This window comes from Phoenix dactylifera, chromosome 1 (genome assembly GCF_051530095.1).
Source record: "Phoenix dactylifera cultivar Ajwa chromosome 1, Ajwa_hap1_PhDact_Kaust_v1.1, whole genome shotgun sequence".
In the NCBI taxonomy this organism is placed as follows: Eukaryota; Viridiplantae; Streptophyta; class Magnoliopsida; order Arecales; family Arecaceae; genus Phoenix; species Phoenix dactylifera.
Window position 1 is genome coordinate 43,852,324 of NC_143190.1, and position 23,552 is coordinate 43,875,875.

At 44.1% G+C, this 23,552-nt stretch overlaps 1 protein-coding gene across 2 annotated transcripts; it reads right to left on the reverse strand.

The window, feature by feature from the left end:
* Positions 1-3,908: 3,908 nt before the first annotated feature.
* On the reverse strand, positions 3,909-5,693 carry LOC103713954 (uncharacterized). 2 transcript variants are annotated; one of them, XM_008801017.6, is made up of 4 exons: positions 5,524-5,693; positions 5,108-5,287; positions 4,946-5,012; positions 3,909-4,717 (listed from the first exon to the last, which is right to left on the reverse strand). In XM_008801017.6, exons 2-4 carry the CDS (start codon positions 5,272-5,274, stop codon positions 4,421-4,423), a joined length of 531 nt encoding a protein of 176 aa, XP_008799239.3. In that variant the 5' UTR covers positions 5,275-5,287; positions 5,524-5,693; the 3' UTR covers positions 3,909-4,420. The 2 variants fall into 2 exon arrangements, with proteins under 2 accessions (XP_008799239.3, XP_089780171.1); XM_089924045.1 differs by lacking the exon at positions 5,524-5,693 and having other exon boundaries at positions 5,108-5,415.
* Positions 5,694-23,552: the final 17,859 nt, after the last annotated feature.

Below are 23,552 nucleotides of genomic sequence, written 5' to 3' on the forward strand. Positions count from 1 at the left end.
ACAGTTAGCTATGTGATTGACCTCGCCATGGATGTTAGATACCCTCAAACTTCCCATAGCGAAGAGCATAATACGAATATCGTGCAACTAAGCATGCCATCATTCAGATTTTTATTTATTGATCCAACTGGTAACAATAATTATGTCACCTTCCACCTAAACTCTTCTATGCATCTTCTTGCAGAATAATGAACAAAAGTTCGAAATTTCAAGAACATAAAAGTTACCTATAATTCTAGAGAACATAATCTATGCGACAACAAAGAATTCATTACCATTGTGGACATGGCCTAAGCAACTGGCAAAATTTGAGTTAACTATGACTTTGTTTTTATTTCTATTTTTTTTAATTATGACATATAGTATCCTATAACAAGTCATAATTAACTCAAAAAAAAAAAAAAAAAAAAATCCTAGGATGCTCACTTTTCCAAAAGACGCCTTACATTGGATTAGATGCCCAGAATTTTATATTTTTTCGATAACTCACGTGAAACGGGACCAAATCTGTAGCGTGGACAGAACACATCATTTTAAATTAACCTTATCAAATTTCGAAAGCAAGCTGAACAAAGTCTTTTCCATGCATTAATTCTAACTTCCTGAAGGGGAGAAAAAATATTTAACAAGCAAGTAATGTGGGAAAAATGATCATCAAACACTTGTCATAAAGTCAAAAAAACAAACAAACAACCGCTAGATTCTCCTAAAGAGGTAAAGGTCATATAAGACTGACTCCCAATTGTCTCAAATGTCAAAATGTTAATGCTAGGATAATTATGAAAAGGAACTCAAAGCAGAAGCACTGCTCACGTTTGATGGTATTCTTGAAGTAAACTACAGAGTATGATTTCAGGTCGTACCTGTTTACTTAGCACGCCAGTCTCCATAAAATGCAAAAAATCAAAAGCGTTCTCTGCATGGGACGACTTGTTCAGAAACTTTGTTCTTTTCTTCGCTTGCTAAAGAACCTTCACGGATGCCACCTGACATCACCCTTAGTCGTTGGTTTAGAGTAGACAACTAGATTCTTTGACAACTTAAACCACAAACCTTATAAAATTATCTGGAATAATGGCCTAAGTTAGATGCCCCATTTCACTATGCCGAAGGAAGGAAATTGGATTTCAATCTATCTCATTGACTACAATTCTCACGCTTGTGTGAATCATAAGATTTGGATATTTTGATTGAGAAGATAACATGTGATAATTCTGTATTTGTCTATATTGCCAACTCAAATGTTGAGAAGGAAAACATTTTTAATGCTTAAATATTTTTTTTGAAAAAAATATCGAACTCTCTATACGGGCACCTTCTCTACTCTTTTTTTTTGATGGGAAACACCTTCTAATCTTCAAAAATTCACTCGCATGCTGGATATTAATTCAGGCTCGAATGGTGGTATTGGTTGTTTACTGATTTGAACTTGGAATTGTGAATTATGAATTAATAAAGGAAAACCTACATAATACATTACATGTCATATTGATGCAGTAGATCTTATTTACTTACGAGAAGAAAAATAGGAAAATTATATAAACACAACTTTAAAAATGCTTAAGCGATTTTTCATAAACCAATTCAAATGATTGTGGAGATGGCACCTGAGGTAACACCTCTATTTGTTACTCGACAAAGTTCTAATAGTTCGTAAATCTCCAACTATCATTTTAATTTAACAAATTCTGTCCATAAATACACAAACTATGTTTTATTCTAATAACAAATGACAACAAAAACTGGCACAAACAAAGAAAACTCCGGTGAAGAGGAAGACCTCCACCTAGAGGTGAAAGTACTAAATATTTCATGTACAGCGAGAACATACGAAAGAACCATAGGTACCATATCTTGAAGGCCAACATGAAGCTTATCAGAGATTTTTCCTAAGTCATCGAAGAATGTATGCTTTCATTCATGTGAATGTTTTGCACTATCTATTTTCTATACAACTTTTTTTCCTGCTCATGCTCCGAATCGACATGGCATAGCATTCCTTTTACATGGCAATTCAAATGTCATCTAATACTTCAAACACCAGTGTATCCTGCCATTTTAAAGAATGATTTCATCAGTCAGTCCTCTTGTGCATCATACATGAAAGATATAGTTATACGGTGTAACTTGGGCAAGTTGAACATATGGTAAGATAGCTTAATAGCTATCCTGATGGTGCTTCTGATATCATATTTTCAGAGTGCAGATCTTTTCCTATCTCAGGGCATGTTTGGTTGCGTCTTGCCGGATCCAGCAGCGTAGCCCAAGAAGAAAGCGGGGTGGCCCAGCAGAAAGGGGTGAAGGAGAGCGGATCGTGGGTAGCCCATTTCCAATTCATGGGCCACAGCGTAGCCCATTATTGGGTGCAGTCTATCTTGCAAGCTTTAATTTGTGTCACATATCATAAATATTAAGCTATTCGGTTCTAATGCTTCTAACAGCTCCATAGTAGAGAGATTATTGCCTACACTGCATGCACCCCGTGGCCGCAACCAAGTAGCTTCGGCATTGCTTTCATGTTAAAGCATTTGGTTTCATGATTTACTACGCTAGATTTGAACATCTAGTAGTAATTGTGCATTTGGTGCAAGAAAATGGAGCTGCCATGAATGGGATGAAGCAAAGGTGCTGCGAAAAAGCTATAAGAAAGACAGGATTTCCCCTGCCAGAGAAAATAGATTAACTACTCTTGAAATCGTTTTTCTTGCAATCTTCCAGGATTGTATATTTTGTTCATCACTAACTAGGAATGCAACCATAACGCTGTGACCATAACATTAGCATTATGCTCATATTTCACCTATTTTAATCTACGACAGGTGATGTTTAAATTTATTCCAATAGGACCATATGTCATCTTGCAATAAATTTTCATTGCACTCAGAAAATAAAACAATTTACGGGGCCATTTCATAAGATAAATCCAATTTCAAGGCCCATGAATTGAAACATATAGAAGAAATTGAGTTACAGTGGAATTGAAACTATGTATAGGAGTTGGGAGGGGCGAGAATGGCCTGACCACTATAAATTTATAAAAGAGGGGGGAAACAAGAATTCAGACTCAGCCCCTTTTATCTACTTGAGAACCCGCTAAAAAAATCTAAGGAAGATGAAAGGAAGTTGTCAAAAAGAAAAAGACAACTTAAGTAGGTAACACGTCAATCTTCGTAAAAGCACTATAAATAAAATCAAAAGCATTTCATTGTTCTCTGGGGAAGAAAACCCTTATTCCATGTTGAGACTGAGTCCTGGTCTTAATTCTGGTGTGAGAATGGAAATCGATTGCACCAAGTTGGAGCCCACCAGAAATTAGTTAATTGTATGGGTTTTGTGAACAAAACTTGGACCTAACGTTAATGAAGGCCTAATCTAATTCGACCTCAACCGACAAACCGATGGATCGGATGGCTAGATCCGGATCTAAATCTTATACCCGAGGGATTAAGGATTAAGCAAAACTCAGACCTGATCCAAGCAAAGATCTCCCACTTGCAAAATAACTTAAAAGACACAGCAATTATTAAAGATCTCCCATGCTAGATCTATCATGCCAATATCCTATCTAAGACTTAAAGCAAGATCTGCTCCATCTCCACACAATGTGATTGGGTTTAATTTGTGAAGCTCACTCAATCTCCCATGTCTTGCACATGCAATGTGCCAGCATTCATTAGAAAAAATTATTTCGCAACAACACACACATTATATTGTCGTTTCCTGTTGAGGAATGAGAAGCACTTCACAGCCCCTAAACATTATTATACTTTCAGAATCTTGATCTCGGTGAAATTTCTCAACCACAAAAACTTATGGCAAAAACTGACTCCAAGCTCCAGAGTTTCGAGCACATCCACCATTGCAAACGTATACCAAATCCATAAATAAGAATTACAGAAACAAGCTAATTGAAAAGGCCGAAGTCTGAAGAATATTATCAAAGCATAAATAAATCTATATATACACATCCCATGACTCAAGCTCTTGAGTCCACATCCTACCATTCTTTTTACAAATTCTTGGCCTCAATTTAGACCCATAATAGAATAGAATCACAACAGACTCGATATCAAAGGATGGATTGGAGAGAACTCGCTCATCTCCAACAGGACAATAAGTAACAATCAAATGGAAAATACCAAAAACTAGCCTAGAAGGAAAAAAAGGAAGATAAAAACGAAGAGGGAGGAGAAAACAAAGCTTGACCAACCTCCTCCCCGCTTATTCCCGTATCTACACCTTCCCATAATTAAACATCGAGAACAAAAAGCTAATGATAGTGGTTTATATACAGTCATCGCAAGGATTTCTCAGCTCCTAACGTTGATTTGGATGCCGTCAATCTCTCTTTCTTTCTCTTCTCCATCTCCTACCGGTTAATTTAAACATAAAAGAGTTGGGACTTTTTTTTTTCGAATTTTTAGGCGATGGCGGTGATGCCGCAGCCCCTGCGATCGCGGTCGAGGCAGTCAAAACCCTCGATCCTCATGGCGGCCGGCTTGAGCCCGAACTTGGTGGGCCCGCAGCCCTTTCGGGAAGCTGACGTGGCGGGGGCCGCAGGCGAGCCGGAGGGGATGACGGCGTGCGGGAGAAGCGACGGGCCGGCGGGCTTCTCCTCGCCGAATCTCGCGTCGTGGACCAGCGGGTTCGACGCCCGGCTCGGTGGCGAACCGCAGAAGAACGGCGGCGGCGACGCCACCGGGCTCGCCTCTCCACCCTGTTACCCAAAAAAAAAAAAAGGGGAAAAGATCAGTTGGCTGAGAATCTAGAGGATCTAATAGTAGAAATCACTAGATCTCAATATTTGGGAAAAGATGCTCAGATCCATAGTGTTTTCATATAATCAAAGGATTTATTCAAGGGAAAAGAAAGCTAGTTTTTATAAAAAAACAATTTTTGAACTAGAAATCGGGACTCAGGAGGGGAAAAAAGGAAATTGCTCTACCTTTGTGAGAAAAATATCTAGAAGCTCCATGCCCGCTTTGGAATCGCAAAGCGGCTCCACCTGAGTACTGGCATCAAAGAAATCGTAGGAAGAGATCTTGTTAGGAATTACCTTTTTTTTCAGACAGAAAGAGAGATCGTATATATGTGAGAGGGAAAATACCCGGCGTGCCATCGGAGAGGCCGGAGCGGGTCAACGCCGGCGGCAAGCTGGGTGAGCCGGCGGGGCTTGGGGCACACCACCGGCTCGTTCCGCTCGGCGACGCCTCTCATATCCTCCCAGGCAGCAAAACCGCTCTTCTTACCCCCGCAACGATTCATCATCTCCATAATTCCTCCAGATCTGCGGTAAGAAACCCAAAACCAAGCTTTTCTTTAATCTCTTATAAATATCTCCACCTCAAACAAACGCCAGATCTGGCCGGATTTAATCCCAGATCCATAACAGAAGAAAACAAAAAATAATGGCATCTAATTAATGTAAAATTTAATCTTACGAACGCATATAATCATTTCTTCAAGAGCAAACATCAATACAGAAGCAAATTAAGAGAAAAGCAACACAAACTATTTTTTTACCTTCTGTGTGAAAAATGGGTGGAGAGAGAGGAGATAATGAAATGATGAGAGATAGGGGAAGGAAAGAAGAGAAAGGTCTGTGGGAGAATTTATAAAGAGAGAAGGATGGATGAGGGACAAAGTAGAAAGAAAAAGGCGCTCTAACGGATAAGTGAAGGGCCAGGAGCGGCAAGGGAAAAAAGAAAACGAATCCAAGAGAATAAATTATAGATTTGCCTGCTAATTAGTTGACATGGACGCATTCGTGACGTGGGCCACATGTGGCCACGAGTTAAAAATATCTAATACTAATAAAAGGAGAAGAAAAGGAAAAAAAATAAAAGGTGTGATCGGATCTAAGAGCGGTGCGGACGAGGGGCCGTCCTTCTCTGGCCTTCGTCCTCGTCCCTTGCCGACCACTCCTTTTTTTTTTTTTGTCCGCGGACGGCCGGTTCAAAAGGGCATGTGCGAAGCTGAGTAGGTGCTCTCTTTTTTTTAAAAAAAAAAAAAAAACGAGGTGTGGTTTTAGGAGTGGACCGTATCGATGGATGGATTATTTTAATGCTCTGGTGTTGTCAGATCAACTGTACTGGTGGGTCCCGATTTGTGGGGTGCTACGATCGAACGGTCGTGATTTAGAGAGAGGATCTAGGGGCATCCCAGTTGGGGAAAAGTTGGGCTATTGGAATAATCTATTCCGCGTGATGTGTCTGGCCGGCTCGAGCTATCTCTCTCTCTCTCTCTCTCAAGCAAAAGTATAGAGAGAGACAGTGATGATGCACCTAAATTTTGAAGTATTTATACCTTTCTTATCAGATCTTGTGATATATTCCATAGCTGTTAGTATAGTTGGTCGGTATCTTTCATTTCTAGCTGGAGATTTTACGTTCATGCCTGAATGGTGATGAATAAGCATTGTATTACCATATTGAGAGGGAGCATTCTACTAATTACTACTTACTGTGAGGCACATCTACCGCAATAAAAATATTTGTACAAATAGAATGAAAAAAAAAAATTTATTTCTTTATTTTAACATATTGGGTATATTTCAGAAATTATAAATATTCGTGTACAAACTTTATATAAGAAAAATAATATAGGCTAATATAAGATAAGGCTAACAAAGAAAAATAATACTTATTCATATAAATTGTTATGTAATTCCTAAAATTATTCTAATAAGATCATGCTAATAAAAAAAATAATACTAATTCATACACGATCACGCTAATATTTACCGAAAAGCAAATCGAGTTGTGGATTAGATACCTCCTTCATAGCTGATCATTCTGATGATATAACCTGGATTATTTGCTTGCTTTGGAGACATTCTGGGATATGTTACCTTTCGATTTCGTTGGATATATTTATACTAAAATAGTGTGAATTATCTATTTCAACAAAAAAAAAAATCATACACTCAAATTAAAATATCACATAGACCAACAAAAGTCAAATGTTAGTCAGATTAAGCGCAAAAAAAGTTAAAACATATTCAAGAGCCAGTTTCCTCGAGCATATTCTCAATTTACCATGAGATGCATGTACAAAACAAAAGAGATAGTCCTTTTGAAAACCCAATATAATTTGGTCTAATCTTAAATCAATTATATACTCTATGTGACATTGGTTATCTCACTATTTCTATTAATGATGCTAGAGTAAGAATTAGATGCCAAACATACAAAGAAGTCAATTGCTTGCTTGCATTGTCTCGCCACGGCTACTGTTAATAATAGAAGAGCATTAAGTAGAAAAGTATTGTAACTTTTCAAGATTGCCTCAGTAATACCGGATGCAATAAATAATGAAAAGCGAAGAGAAATGGATGTCAAGCATATAAAAAGATCATCCAAGAATAAAGAAAACCATCTCCAGCAGTGTTATTGTATGTCCTCTCAAATGATCTTTTCCTTTTTTTATTAGATAAATTTTGCTTTTCTAGTTTCTCATAAGAATTCCAAAAAAACAATCAATTGAATTTTTCTTATTGTAACAATTTGTGGTATTATAGAACAAAGGGCAAGGAATAAAATTAAAAAATATTATAATATCTTAGAAATATATAAAACATACAAAACAATGCATAATGAATTTTATGTTGAGTAAAATATTTTTATTGAAAGAATGATTTGGTCCTTTCAAAAATAGTGCTTACCTCAGAAACACATACTAACATTACTTATTGGAATAAGTCGAGGGTATTATAATATTAATATAAATGAGGATGAAAGCATATGTATTTTGCATGCATTTATAGTGCTAGACTCCTTCTAAGAGGGAATTTTTCATACATAATCCACTAATATATTAAAATATCAACTGATGAAATTACAAAAAATCATGTTATCAAAATATCCGGCAATACAGTAAATAAAAATTAGTCACCATTTTAAGGAATAGTTTAATATAGCAATTTTGAATTAACAAATGTTTTAATTAACATTTAAAACTGATTAGAAAATACGGACTGATATTTAAATATCATATCAGTTAAAATATCGAGATGTATCGCTTCATATCATCTGATAAGATAATTATAAGTGATTATATCGGCGACAAACTGATATCGCCGTTAGGATATCCGTCCATACTAAAAAGCATGTGGAGTACAGATCGGACCGCAGCTTGGCCGTCGAAAGAGAGACAGCTCAGTTTACCAAAAAAAAAAAAAACTGCTCAGATTCGTCGTCATGCGAATCCAACTGGAAGGGGCGTTTCGTGATCCGTTATGTCTCCTTGTCGGGCCCACCTGCCTATAGCGAATTAAAATCCAGGAACGGAAAGAATGCTGCTGCGAAAAGTCACTTAACCCATTACGGATTAAAATCCACTAATTTTGGCTGTTATAATGACGGTCATAAATCATAGTAGCATTAATAACAGAAAATAGCAGACGGTACCAGAAAGATAATTTTGTTATGTTCTAATCGCTATTTGTCTAAAAGTTTGTTTGGTTGCTAAGAGAAAGATAAGAGAATACAGATATATCTGTTGGAAGTCTCCTTCCTTTTAGGGCTCGTTTGGTTCGCGGGAAGCATTTTTCCTCCTAGGAATATGATTTCTGGGAAACAAATTTCTAAGAAGAGGATGCCTAGAAAAATACTTTTGGCATGTTTGGTTAACCATGGGAAAGTGACAAATTTTCAAAATACTTATGTTTGGTTGACCATTCACTTTTCTGAAAAAGTTATGTATAATTCATATTATGCCCTTAATAAAAATTAGGTCTTTAATGCTTCTTTAATACTAAAGGGCCTTTTTGGAAAAAAAATAAAAATGAAGTGATTCCTGCCTCATGGGAAAGTAACTTTTCCATGTTTCTCATAGGAAAAACTTTTCCATGAAATATGGGAACCATATTCTCATAGGAATACAACTTTTACATCTCTTTCCTTTGAAAACTCCAACCAAATAAAAGACATCTCATTACTTTCCCGTTGACCACACTTTCCCCCCTTCTTTTTCCGCGAACCAAACGAGCACTTAGTAGTTTGTAACGTTGAGAGGGGTTTTAGTCCTACATTGCTTATGTAGAGTTTTTTAGATAGCTTTATAAACATTCATATCCTACACATATTAAAGTAACTTTTTAGTGGAAAGTTGTGGAGAGAAAGCCTATATTATATTAATCAAAGATTGACACTTGGTACTTTTTCGTTTTGCACAAAACAGCTGCACTAGCAGTTATGTTTTCAACAGACACTGTTCCAAAAGTTGTGTTAGTTCAGAGTTTAGTACAGGGTTATAAATAATCAATGTCCTTCACAGATTAAGTCAACTTCTTCTACAAAATCTTTCATTCCGTTGTTCTGAGGAATCCTAGTTTTGCTGGCTAGGATTCTATTTCGATTTTGTTGTATACTTAGGAGCGAATTTGCTGGATCACCAATAGCAACATAGTGGGGCAAAATTTGCTTAAGGACAGTATTAATTCACGCTTCAAGACCGGTTTCAAATACTAGAGATCCTCTTACTTCAATAATATCAATAGAAGAAAAAAAAAATTAAATATTTCCTATTAAATTTAAATAAAAAAAGTTGTTCAAAATGTGGTTAAAGCACAACAAGTTATCTTAAGCCAGTAGTTTATTTTTTCTTTCGTAATTAAAATTAAGTAATTTTTTTACCTAAAATTGTAAAAAATTAAATATTATATTTGTTAAAAAAAATTTATTTTATTTTTTTACAATCAGCAAACAAAAGAAAAAAGATTTTTATAATTTCTCCCCACTTTCTTGGCAACAACATCGAGCCAATAAAATTTAATATTTAAAATAATGCTTTATTTAAAAATATAAATAAAAAAGCAAACATTGTTTTTGTCGTGTCAGATTTTTTTATCATACTGAATAATGCATTGTGATAGCTTTCTTCTTTTTTTATTTTTCTTCTTGCTTCTGTATTTACTTAGCATGCAAGCAAGGACATGAAACAATTATAATGATCATTATAATATTATAAATCTGTTGTTTTAAACCATGGCCCATGCCAACTCACTTGGTTCTCCATTTTGAGGGAAATGGTGCGTGCCGAGCTTCTTTTTTTTTCTTTCTTTCTAAAAACAGAAATATCATACAAAATGTATACGAATACAATCAAAAAAAATTAAAAAGCAACATATCTCAGAAAACACTCGGCAGCTCCGACTCGTCCATCTAAAAATGTACCTTCAAATGATGAGCCACAAATGAAACCTTCGAATTAGCAGCAGCGTTGGCCTTTGCTCCCGAAATAACAAAACAAAAGGCTAACAACACTTTGAATAAAAGCTCCTTTGTGGACGTAGGAACAGCAAGAGAAAGGGTGTATGATGGGGAGTATTGTGGGGGGTTCCCGAATTTAGTCCCACATCGACCGAGTAGCGAAAAGGTCTGTGCCTTATAATGAGGAGGCTTAAGCCTTTCCTCTCGAGGGCCCTTTTGTGGGACAAAACCGTGAGGGGCGTTGGCGGGTGACCCCTGTGCGAGCTTCACACCCACAGACAGGTGCGCCCCCTGCGCGAGCTCCGCACCAGCAGGGCATCTCCAAAGCGGACAATACCTCGGGAGGGACACAATCGCTTTCGTTGCTCGGATCGGTGGGGGGCTATGCTGGTGACGGGGTGCAAATCCCGCATCAAGGAGGCTTAGCTAATGGCTGGCGGCTAGCAGCAAGTCTAAGCGTGCAGAGACAAGGCTCTACTTCACCGGCGGGTGACCAGTTGGTTGTGCGGATGTTGCTGCGATGGCATGGAGTGGGTCTCAAAGCCACTGGCGGACTCAGGCGATCTCTCCAGCCGACATCGGCCATCTTCGAAGGGGTTTCGTCTCCGACGAAGCAGAGCTCCCTCGTGTTCAGTAGCCATGGAAGTTATGCTTCATCGGCAAGTTCTTGGGATCTTGGACTTCAAAAGTTTTTTGCTGCAAGGGAGCTGAATTTAGAATCGAAATTAGACCACGACTTTCTAACTATTGGAGAATCCGGAGGCCGCTTTGACTTTCGCATTCAAAATGAGCAAGATATGCTCGAGGCCTGGAGCTTGAAGCCTTGGATGGTCGTCGGCTAGGTAGGGCTAAATTCTAGTCGGATTCATGCTATATCCATAAGTAAAATCAGTAAGCAAAATCTTTGGATTTGGGTCGAGATCTATCAAAAGGAGCAAGACCCAAATTTATTGCAAAATTTGATTAATAACCGAATTCAATTTTTTAAGATTTTATTTAGCTCATAATTTTAGTAGGCAAACTAGTCCAGGTTAACAGTTTTTAAAATATAAAGGCCCTATCATAATAGTCCTATGTATACAACGAAAGATTGCGACAAGAAAAGACCATAATATTGGGAGTAAATGATTGAATTTTAAAATATATAATTGAAATCTAAGTATCAACTAGAATTTTTAAAATAAAATATCGATGAGCGAGAGATTAGTGGCACCTACATGAGAAAGCATATAATACAAATATGGAGGGATTAACATTACATAACCAACTCATTTTATGTTCTTGTATTTGTGTATATATTGTTGGGAACCCTCGCATGCCGCAAAAAATCAAAATGCAGCGAAAGGCATGCGCGAGATCTCGTTCATCGCATGAACAGAATTTAAAACCATCGTTCGTAGATAGATTAGGATTAAAAACTTTTTACATCATTAGGAAGATCAGATCTTCACTTTGTGCGGGTAGATGATCACTACAAACTGATGATCGTGGTATTTGATGAAGGTTCGCCTGAAGCCGCACACGCGTCCGGCCTCTACGGGTATCCACACGAAGCAGAAGACCGATCGAAGCCTTTGAATCTTCCCGAGGTGCTAACTCCCTTGCAGAGATAATCTTAATGGCTGAAATTCTTTCTTCTTGCAGCAACCAAACCTTTAATTGCTCTCTTTTAGGGAAGAAGAAGAGGAGATGAAAGAATAAAAAGGAAGCAACCTCTTGCAGCCTTTTTATTTTTGTGGTGGAAGAAGGAAGAAAGGATGAAGCACACGCCTCCTTTTTTTTTTCTTTTCTTTGATGCGGCTCAAAGGAAGAAGAGGAGAGGGCTTTTTTTTTTTTTTTTTTTGCCGAAAACGGGTGCTTCATACAGTACGGGTATGAATACACCCAATAAGATCAAAATACAAAATCTCGCGGAGTGCCAATGGCAGCTCCGCCTCCCCCGACCACAGGGCATACCCCGAGTGGTGGGCCGCATGGGCAGCCACCCAATCGGCTGCCCCATTGGCCTCCCTGAATACATGTTTGGCCAGAAAGGCCCCCTCCTCACACATCATCACAATATCACGAATCAAGGGATGGTCTGTGCCCTCACCCCTCAATCACCTCTGTATCCACCGGACGACAGTGGCCGAGTCACCCTCCAAAATAATCGAGCTGGCTCGCAATACTACCCGCGCATGTTGAAGGCCTGCCCAGGCTGCTCGCAGCTCTGCTCCAGGAACTGATATATCGAACAACTGACAGCCACCGGCGGCCACTAACCTGGAGTGCGGGCCCCGTATGACAAAGCCTACACCGCCACTCGCGCCGCCATCCAAAACCGATCCATCGAAGTTGACCTTGAGGAAGCTCGGGGGTGGGGGCTCCCAGGTGAAAAACACCAACTGAGGAGCTGCCAAAGCAGGGGGGAACCCCAGGTGTCCCGAGCTGTCAAAGGTCTGTCTGAGTGAGGGGCGGGTCTGATCTCCGAGGCCTGTGCTCGAGCAAACTCTACCACGAACCTCGGTGACACCCTGCGCTCACCGAGAGTGCGGGCATTCCTTGCCAGCCAGATCTGAAGTGCTGTGCAAGTAGCTCTAATGCCCTCCTCACGGGTCCGTAAACTGGCTAACCACTGCCGTATCACCCGGAGAAACTGTAGCCGCTCACTCCAGGCCTCCTGCGGGATTCCTGCCCACTGCCATGTCGACCTCGCCCATGTACACTGGAAGATAACGTGGTCCACTGACTCCTCAGCTCCACACGTCCCGCACTCAGCTGGGACCCCCCAACCACGCCTGCTCAACTCTGCTCTCGTAGGGAGGCGGTCCCAGAACACCTTCCATAGAAAGAGAGCTACCCTCGGGTGAAGTCCGGATCTCCAAATCCACGTGCAATCCAGCCCCGGCTCGTACTCTGGCTGAATGGCGCGCGTAAGGTCTCTCAGCCTGACACTGGCCCGGCTCGAAGTGCCCCACACCCTGACATCTGGCCCCCCGCATCCTGGTAACGGGAGGGATCGAATCCTCGCAGATAGGTGTACCCCGAACAATAGCCTGAGTCTGGCCTCATCCCACTCTGCACCTCCTGGTGCTAGGAGGTCGCACACCCGTAGCCCCTCAGCTGCCTCTGTGTCAAACATAGTCGGCCAACTGCTCAGAGGCAAGGAGTCCACCCATGAGTCGCCGGTCACATCAATACTCCGGCCGTCGCCAATCAAACACCTGATGTGTGCCGATACTGACGGTAGGTACCTCCCGATCTCACGCCACATGAAGGATACTCGGCGACCCCTCTGTGCCACCCCCAAAGCCCCTCGGCCATATCTGGCTGCCATCACCTGACTCTAGAAGCCGTGTGGCTCTAATATGAACCGAGCCGCATGCCGAGCAATGAACGCCTCGCGCCTCTCAATGAGGGACTGCACTCCCAGACCACCCTCACTAGTGGGGCGGCAAACCTGCTCCCAAGCTACCAGGTGCACTCCGTGACCTCCACCGTATGACCCCCACAGGAAGTTCCGAAGAAGGCGTTCGATCCTTAACAGGACCGTCTTCGGAACCACTGTGTTGGCCATGAGATACACCGGTATAGATCCCAGCACTGCTCTGACCAGTGTCACTCTCCCCATCATGGATAAGGAAGACGCCCTCCATCCCTCCAGCCTGCTCTGAACACGCTGCACCAAACCGGAACACTCAACCACCCGTAGCCTCCGGCCAATAGTAGGCACACCTAAGTAGGTAAGTGTCCCCTCCTGCTCCGGTATCTGTAGGATCCCTCTGATCTCCTGTCTGACTCCGCTCTCTGTGCTGGGGCTGAACGAGATGGTAGATTTGGAAAAATTCACTCTCTGTCCGGACGCCGCGCAGTAGGCCGCCACCACCCGGCGAAGAACCCGAGCCTCTGAAGTCCGTGCCCTGGCCATAAGAAGACAATCATCAGCAAAGAGTAAGTGGGTGATAGGGTGGGCCCCCGTGGCTGGGATATAAGCCTCCAGCTCCCGGCTGGCACACGCTCTCTGCAGAGACCGAGATAACACATCAGCACAGATAATAAACAGATAAGGGGATAAGGGACATCCCTGCCGTAGTCCTATGGAGGACTCGAAGAAAGGTGTTGGTGTGCCGTTGATCAAGATAGAAAACCTTGGCTCCCGGACACACCCCATAACCCAGCCGATCCACTGCCTCGGGAAGCCGTATGCCTCCAGCGCCCGCTGAAGAAAACTCCACCTGATCCTGTTGTAAGCCCGCTCTATATCCAGCTTGACTGCCATCAGGCTGTGCCGCTTCGATGCTCGCCGAAGATCCCACATCATTTCCTGGGCCAACATGACATTATGAGAAATATTCCCGCCGGCCACAAAAGCCCCCTGCTCCTGGCTAATAATACCAGGCAGGAGGGGTTTCATTCTGCCCACCATAATTCTTGCCACAACCTTGTATAGGGTTGTGCACAAGCTAATGGGCCTAAAGTGACAAGGTTCAGCCGCATTTTGACGTTTAGGTATTAGAGTGATGAAGGTGGCCTTCCAGTCCACAGGCATAGCTGCGTGGGCAAAGAAACACTGGATAGCCTCCACCACCGCTAGTCGAATAATACCCCAATACTGCCGAAAGAAAAAAGGGGGAAACCCGTCAGGTCCCGGGGCCTTGTCCACTGCCAGGGCCCAGACTGCCTCCTGTACCTCCTGTGCCGACACCTGCCAGGTCAGAGATACACTCTCAGCATCACAAATACCTGCATCCACCGTCAGAGGGAGGTCCCCATCACTGGCCTCCTCATCCTCCGTCCATCTAGAACGGAAAAAATCGAGTAAGACCTGCCGGATGGCAGGCTCGCCCTCCACGCGATGTCCGGATCCATCTCGCAGTGAGTGGATCATGCTCCTCAGTCTCCGGATAACCGTCGACCGATGAAAGAACCTGGTGTTACGATCACCCTCGCTTACCCACTGCACCCGAGATTTTTGTCGCCAAAAAATCTCATGCTGCCGTAGTAGCGAGTGGTGAGTCGCAAGAAGTCCCCGGAGATCGGCCATATCGTCCTCCGGAAGCACGCCTCCTAGGTCTTCCTTCCTCTGCAGCTCAGCGATCGAGGTCTCAACCCCCTCCAGTCGCCGAAAGATATCGCCCACAACATCACGGTTCCATCGGCGGAGGCGCCGTTTGGTCAGCTCAAGTTTGCGTGAGACCCGTTGCATGGCATCGCCATGCACCGGGGCCCGCCACGCAGCGCGAACAATATCCCAAGACTGGGGGTACGACAGCCAGACCTTCTCAAAGCGGAAGGGGCTGCGGTGCGTGGGGCCTGATAAGGTGGACAGTAGCAGTGGGCAGTGGTCCGAGGCAATCCGTGGCAAGTGACTAACTCGGCCTGTGGGAAAACGGAGGATCCAATCAGGGGTCGCAAGAGCCCTATCTAATCGCTCCCAAACCCTAGCACTGCCCAACTGATTATTGCACCAGGTAAACTGTGGTCCCGAGAAACCCAAGTCTACTAGGCCGTTCCGCGACACAAAGTCTCGAAACTCTCTCCTGTCCACTCGATCCGTGAAAGCAGCCCCCCCCGCTTCTCATTCGCGCTCTGGATACAATTGAAATCACCAATTGCTACCGCCGGGATGCCCTGGGCGGTCAGGTTGGTGATCTCCTGCCAGAGGACTCTCCTAGCCCGATGGTCCGTGCTAGCATACACACCACACAGTACCCATGGAGCAGCGTCGGGTCGTGATACTATCATGATTACTTGTTGGGAGCAGTTGTGGAAGACATCAACTGTCCCCACACCCCGCCTCCACAGAACCAAGATGCCTCCCGACAGCCCCTGGGAGTCGACTGCATAGGTCTCCCAATCCCTCTCCATGCGTCGTCTCAAACGGCTGAGCCCGTCGCCAGATAATCGGGTCTCGCATAGGAAACAGATCTCCGAACTATGGACCTGGACTAGTCGTTTGAAAGTAGACATGAAGGACGGCTTGGCCGCCCCCCTACAGTTCCAAGCAAGTATCATCATGGGTCACAGTCCACATAGTCGGCCTCAGACCCATCCTCTCCCAGAGTCACGGAACCACCCTCAGGCTCGGCGCCCCGGCAGTCTCGCCCCTCCTCGCCACTAGCTACGGATATGACCCCCATGACTGCTGCCCTGACACGCTGCACGGCAGTGGAATGGTCCGTGCCCCCTCCTAGTGGCGGTGCCTCAGCCATGCTCCCCACCGCATGTGGGGTGGGGTGGTCCCCCACCACGCACCTGCCTGGGTCAGCGTCCTCCCGCGCCCCCGCAGCCGGTGTGCCGAAGCGAAAGACTCCATCCGGGCCCCCCCAGGGCCCACGACCTCACCCCACAGTCGCGGCTCACTCGGCGCACCCACCATGGGGTGGTCCTGGCCGTCGGCCTGTGGGCTAAACTGGAAGGGCCCCGCTGGTGCCACAGGTCCCCCAGCCAGGGTCAGCTCGTCCTGGGCTAAGGAAACCGGGACACACGGGTCCCCTGGACCCAAGGCTGACTGGGCACAGTCCAGAGGGCCCCCACCCGCCAGACCCTGGGTTGCCCGGGCCTCCGGGCCAGCCCCAGAGGCCGGAGCCATCAGGGCCAGCGGCCCCATAGCGGATTGGGCCCGCGGGCCCTGCAGCTCCAAAGGGCTCGCGCCCTGCTCACTGGGAAGGACCCCCGTGACAGGCGCGCCCTCAGCATTGGGCGCGCCCGTGACAACGAGCGCGGACCCCGTGCGGGGCGCGCCAGCAGCCATCGGCGCGCCACCGGCGCCTGGCACGTCGTCAGGGGACGGCGCGCCGATGGCGCAGGGCGCGCCGATGGCGGGCCGGCCCACGGCCACGGCGCCCAGCCCGCTGGGCCCGTGCGCGTTGGGCCTGCCCAGGGGCTTGGTTAGGCAGACCTGGGCCCCCATGTGGGCCGCGGCCCGCTGGGGGCCTGGGCCGTTTTTGGGCTTGGGCCCGTACCACGTCCGTCCCACTGGACCCAGGATCAGCCCGTGGGAGGACCGGGTCGACCGAGACGATCTGGTCGAGCCGCCAGCTCGGCCCCAGGTCCACCGGTTCGACCGAGTCGAATTCCGGGTCGCCGCCCAAGTCAACCCGGACGGGGCCTGTTAGGAGGTCCAGAGCCGGCCTGTCCCCACCCCCGGCCAGCGGCGACCGGCGGCGCGCGACCTTCGTTGGCTTCTGCCAACCGTCGGTGTCCGCCGGTGACGCCGGCGAGGTCGGGCAGGCCGCCGTGGGTGGCACCCGGGTCGATGACGACCCAGACCCCTTATCGGGCCCAATCGTCTCCCCCGGTCGCGGCAGAGGATTCTCCCGTGGAGCTCTCCGCAGTGTCGCCACCATCCAAGGCCCATAGACTGGCCCTTGGTCCTCCTCCTCAGTGGCCGGAGGCGACTGATCTGTCCCGCCCCCCGCGTCCACCGCCCCCGAGAACGAGCCGTCCGCGGCTCGGCCCTTCGCCGGAAAACGACAGGCGGCGGCATCCACATGACCCATGCGCCCACACCGGGGACAGATCGCCGGCACGTTTTCGAAAACAAAGGGCTGCCAGCGCACCTTCTTGATTTCCTGGATCAAAACCCCCGGCAACAGGGGCGCCGTAGTGTCGATAGCCACCTTTACCCGGGCAAAGCCCATTGCCCCCTGTTGCTCGGTGATTTCGTCCACCGCAATCGGCCGGCCCGCCCTTGCCGCAATGTGGAGGATGGTCGAAGTCGACCAATACTCCGGCGGAAGGCGGGGCAGTCGAAGCCATACCAATGCCGTCTTCACCGTGTCGGCGTCCGGCTCGAAATCCGGGACCCAAGGGCTCATGGCGAGGAGCTGCCCCGCCACCACCCACGGGCCCTCGCTCAGGGCACGGTCGCGGTCCTCCGTCGACCGGAACCGGAGGGCGAGGTGGTCGTCCGCGAGCGGGACGGCCACCACGTCCTTCAATTTTGCCCGGGCGGCCACATCTTTGGCCACCCACTCCGCCGGGACGCGGCGGCCGAAGCTGCGCGCCAGCAGAGCACACCCCTCCCATTTCAGCCGGGCCGCCGCTATCGGCTCCTCCGGTAGCCGGAGGACGTCCGGGAAGCGGCGGCTCAACCGCTCCACCTCCTCGGTCGTGGGCCATTGAGTAACCCACGGCCCCGGCCGTGACCAAGCGCCGGAGTTCCCACCGCGCCCAAAAGAGTTGGACTTACCTGGTCCTCTAGCCGCTCCCTCTGTCGTCTTCCCCGTCGGCTCTGTCGTCTTCCCCGTCGGCGCCTTCCCTTTGCGGTCCATAGGGTTTCCCCCAGCCGCCCGAAGACCACCGGAAGCCGAGGGTACTCGCAGAGAAGGAAAACCCAAGTTCCTGTGTTTCACACCGCCCCGCCCGCCCGCCGTGGATGCCACACCGGAAGGCAGGAGCCTAGCCAAGCGCCGATGAGACGCCGCCGGCTAGCCGTTAGCTTTCTCGCACTGCGCTGGAGCTTCTCGCTCTAACTAGCCGTTGCTTTTTAGCGGACCGGCAACTTGGGCCTCTCTGTTCACAACTCCAAGGAAAGCCTTGTCCAGTCTCCAGTATTGGTTTCCATCAGAGGAGAGGGCTTTTGCTGCCGTATTTCCAAGCGAAAAAAGGATGAGAGGAGGGGTCGCACGCCCTCCTCTTTTATGCCTTTGCGGATTGGGATGAGCTCCTAAATTTTAGGAGCTCACCTTTATCCATTTGTTGAAAAGAGAGGAGGGACGTACGCCCCTCCTTTCTTCTTCACGTAAAAGCCAAGGAGGGGTGTACGCCCCTCCTTCTTATCTTTTTTTTGTCACGCCCCACTTAATCAAATTAAGTGGGTGGGGGGGGGGGGGGGGGGGGGGGGCCAATGTTAGGGGGTCCAATCCTCTTCCAAAGAGGATTAGGTGCACCCATTTTCATTTTCCTTTCAAATCCTAATCTGATTAGAATTTAATAGAACCATGACTCAATTGAACTCTTCAATCCTAATCCAATTAGGAGTCATCTTAATTTATTAGATTAAAATTAATTAGGATTTAAGAAATCCTAATCTAATTAGGACTTATTAAATTTCAGTCCTAATCCATTAGAACTCTAGAAATCCTACTCCAAGTAGGACTCTAATTTAATTTGAAATCCTAATCCAATTAGGACTCTAGAAATCCTACTCCAAGTAGGACATGTATTTAATATGATCAAGTCCAATTAATTAAATCCAATTAATTAAATTAAATTACAATCCAATTGCAAGTATTCCTTCTTCAATTCACTAACTCTTAGTGGGTTAACCAATTATCAATCAAATTGATTATTTGTGATTCCTAATCGCAATTCAACCTTCAGATCAGTCAATACCTCTAATGTGTGTGACCTCATAGGTTCTATTCTATCTGAAGTGAGATATATTGCGATCTCTATCACAATATCATTGAAAACTCCTTTCAATAGGTTGGAACAATTCCAACTCAACTCACCAGGGATCATAGACCATCAAGATAGTCCCTGTGAGTCTCACCATCCACCAGTGACACCTAGCAGGATGCAGTGGCTACCCAGCAGAATAGAATGATGAACCTCTAGGTGCAGTTATTATATGATACAGTCCTTCTATCGTGGATCTTTATAGGACGGAGGTCATGGATAATACGTCAAACCCCATCGTCTGTCATATATCAAGATTTATTCGACTTAAGTTCGAGAATAGAAAACTCTTTCTCCATTGTACGTACTGCCCCGGCCGAGGTCTTACGAACTCAGTCTTATAAATCACATAGGATCACTCCTTATCTACCAAGGTCAATAGATTCCATATAGGTACATACCCTACTCCTACAGTAAACCTACTGTAGCCAATCTACACCACAAGGACCCATATGACTAGAGACCATGTATACGTGCAATCAAACTACAGTAACCTTACTGTGAGCAACCGAAGTACCGCAGGTCAAAGGACCAGTCACACTACTGCAACATCAAACAAGTCACTGACGAGTGGATAGACATCCAAGTGACTTCTTGTTTGGTCATGCTCAGTACCCTTGTTCTCTAACAAGCACCTGCACTATCACTTTAGTGTCCCTACATTGTGAACTCGAGTCTCGTCCATCACAAGAAAAGCGATCTGTGCACTGATCTCATCGGATCGATCGTCGTCCTCGTGATGATCCATCGATCAGGAGCATTTAGAAACTAATCACCAATGACACATGGCTCAAATTCTCGACTCTTGAGAATATGCATCATCTTATTAATTTCTTGGACGATTCATAGATACATAAACAATATGAATGAAAAAGATGCCCATTTATTATTCAATAATAATAAAGTGAAGTACAAAACTATGTCGCAGAATTAATAATGTATCAGCCATATTGGCTTTTAGGGTATACATCTAACATATATTTGGGTTTTTGGATTTTTGGATTTGAACAAAATTGCATCCAAAATTGTTTCGTTGCATCTTATTCTACCATACGTGCGGTCTTTAGATCTCTCCATCATAACTTTTATGACTCTGGGCATGAGCTTTCCACTAGCTTTGTGTATGTCTCTTTACCCCCAAAATCAGGCTACTGCTTCTTCTACCAAAAAAAAAAAAAAAAACCTAAAGACCATTTTGGTCCCACATGTTTTCATTTGGAAACGGAGCGAGCAGTGACGTTACTTTTCGCAGAATTATTTTAGTCATACAACATCATCATTTCCTAGACAATTAATTAAACTACCTTTTGTTTTATTAATTTACATGGATGCAACGGGCTGGTGAGGAATTTAAGGGTAATCTACTAGGATATAGCTGGATCTGGTTGTTGGGAACTATTGGTGTTTCCAGGCTGTCTTCAACAGGGGATCTATTGTCGGGCGGAGGGCCACTTGTGAGACGCCACAACTTTATTAACTGGATCTCAGGTCATTCCATGCACACAACTAATTAGAAAGAAAGTTCTTGGAATGATCGATAATTTTGATTTCACTAATCATAGTTGTTTAGAATAAGTTGAATGCATGAACTTGTTTTGTAAGTTTTCTCTTCATCAACAATTTATTAGAATAAATATATAGGATATATTTAGCAAAATAAATATATATTTATGCCAGGGAAATGAGAAATATGGCGATTTAGATAACAGAAAACTGCACTTTCTACAAGCTATTATTAATTATTTTTTTTTAAAAAAATAAATTTTATCTATTATGTTTTGCAGAAAATTTTACCAATCTGCTTCAGTTGGAAGCATATGAGAAGCTACTAGATTCTCATCTTAAACTTTGGAATAGCCTTAAAATATTGGGTCATATATGGGGAAATGTCGGTTTATCTTTTTAGAAAAAATCTAACTCACATCAAAATACAGAGCTTATATAGTTGTACGTTGAAGATTCAGAGATCCTTCAAATCATCTATGAGATTGTCCGGTTTGTTGAATAATTTAACAGGTTTACTTATATATCACTATTTTTTGTAAAAAAAAAATTATTGCTTTTTTATAGTTTTATTCCTTACAAATTTTTTATAAATAGTTTCTGTAAACTCTCATTTTCTAATAAAGGTCGGATGGCTTTGTCTTCCTCTTCATTAAAAAAACAATATAAATTTGCCATTTGCATGCTAAATTAACATTTAAAGCCCTATTGTCTTACAGCAAAGACCAACTTTACAACCGTGAGTTACTTCTTAAGGAAATATAGCAATACTCTAGAAATTAGTAAGATCTTTTTTTCTTTTTGTTTGCATTAAAATATAAGACACATAAAGTTCATTCCACATTAAATGTCCCTTATTCCCAACATTAATTTTCTGGGCCTATGGACCCAGGAAAAAAAGACCCTATTTTGCAGAATAGGTTCATCTCTTCAATTTATCCCTTCACCAGTATAACCTTCTAAAATTTATTTCGCAACCAGACATCCCCTTAGCTGATAAAAGAGAAATGCCAAGAGAATTGTAAGCAAAATCATCTTCCTAATCTCCTAAAAAAAAAATCATGAACTTGCTCACAAATCCTCTAATTACTTCTTCGAATAAGTTGCTCGTGGGCATTGACATAGAAGGATGGGCATTGAAAACACCTAGATGGGAACAGTAAACATATTTGGTGGCATGGAAATGAAAACATTTAGATTGGAATGCAAAAAGGGCCAGGATTTACCTGCAAACGAATATGTAACTGTGACCATGCCATTAAAATAGTTTAGGCTAGGCTAGTGGTCTCAAAGCACTAAATATCCCATAATATATTGGACTTTTTTTCTATCAAAGTTAAAAAGATCGGCAGCTGCTTTCTCTCCTCATGGGGCACGTCATGTTAGAGATATCAATCAACCTGTTTGCTAATCTAGCTAGACCGATTCAAATAAAACATTAAGCTGAACATAAGCTGCTTCCAAATAACTCGTCTCTTTTATCAACAGCAATGCGGTTTCTCTAACTTCTACTGATAGTCCCCAAGCATATTACAATCCATGAGGACGAGCTATTACAATGTGCCACTTCCTTTTTTTTAATTTTTTTTCGCTCCCCTCTACAAAGAAAATACCAATTCAATGAAGTTTAGCATTAAAAAGGGGCAGGACGTAGCCTGCAATGTTGCTCGCCAACCAAAATGTCCATAATTTGAGCCCCTTCTCATAGGTTTTAGATAGCAGAGACGAAAGTGAGAACAAAATGTAAAAGAAACCAACTGAATCGGTCCAAATTGAAATTTGTTGTAGGCAACATTAGAGTGTCAGAGAAGCTGAAAGCATTTATGTTCAAGAAGCTGCTTATCCCTCATCTCAAACTTTGGAATAACTTCGTAGCATTGGTGCCATACGTTGAGAGGCATTGATCTATTTTTTTTAGAAAAAGCTGACTCACATCAGGATGCAGAGTTTATATAGTTGTACGTTGAAGATATAGAGATCCTTCAAATCACTTATGAGATTATTCAGCAAGTTGAATAGTTTAATAAGTCTACTTACAGATTATTATTTTTTTAAAAAAAAATTATTATTTTATAAATATATATTTTCAGTAAATTTTTTATAAAAAATTTCTATAAACTCTTTTTTTTAAAAAATAAAAGCTGGTTGGCTTTGCCTTCCTCTTCGTCAAAAAAAGAACATGAGAGTGTCACGCTTATAGTAAGCCAAAAAGCTTGCAGGCTATGTGACTGATGCACTGGACTTGGCAAGGTCGTTTGCCAAACTTGGAAAGCTTCCATACGGTCCAGTAGCAGCTATCATATTACCCTGGTGATCCGTGGTTCTCGCGGCGCACAAAGCCATTCCACGAACACACCCAATTCCCCCCTACCACCCCAAAGGACAAACACGGAGAAGCACAAAAATAAAAGAATAAACACTCGCAGTATCTTGTAGTGGAGGATTTTTAGATTT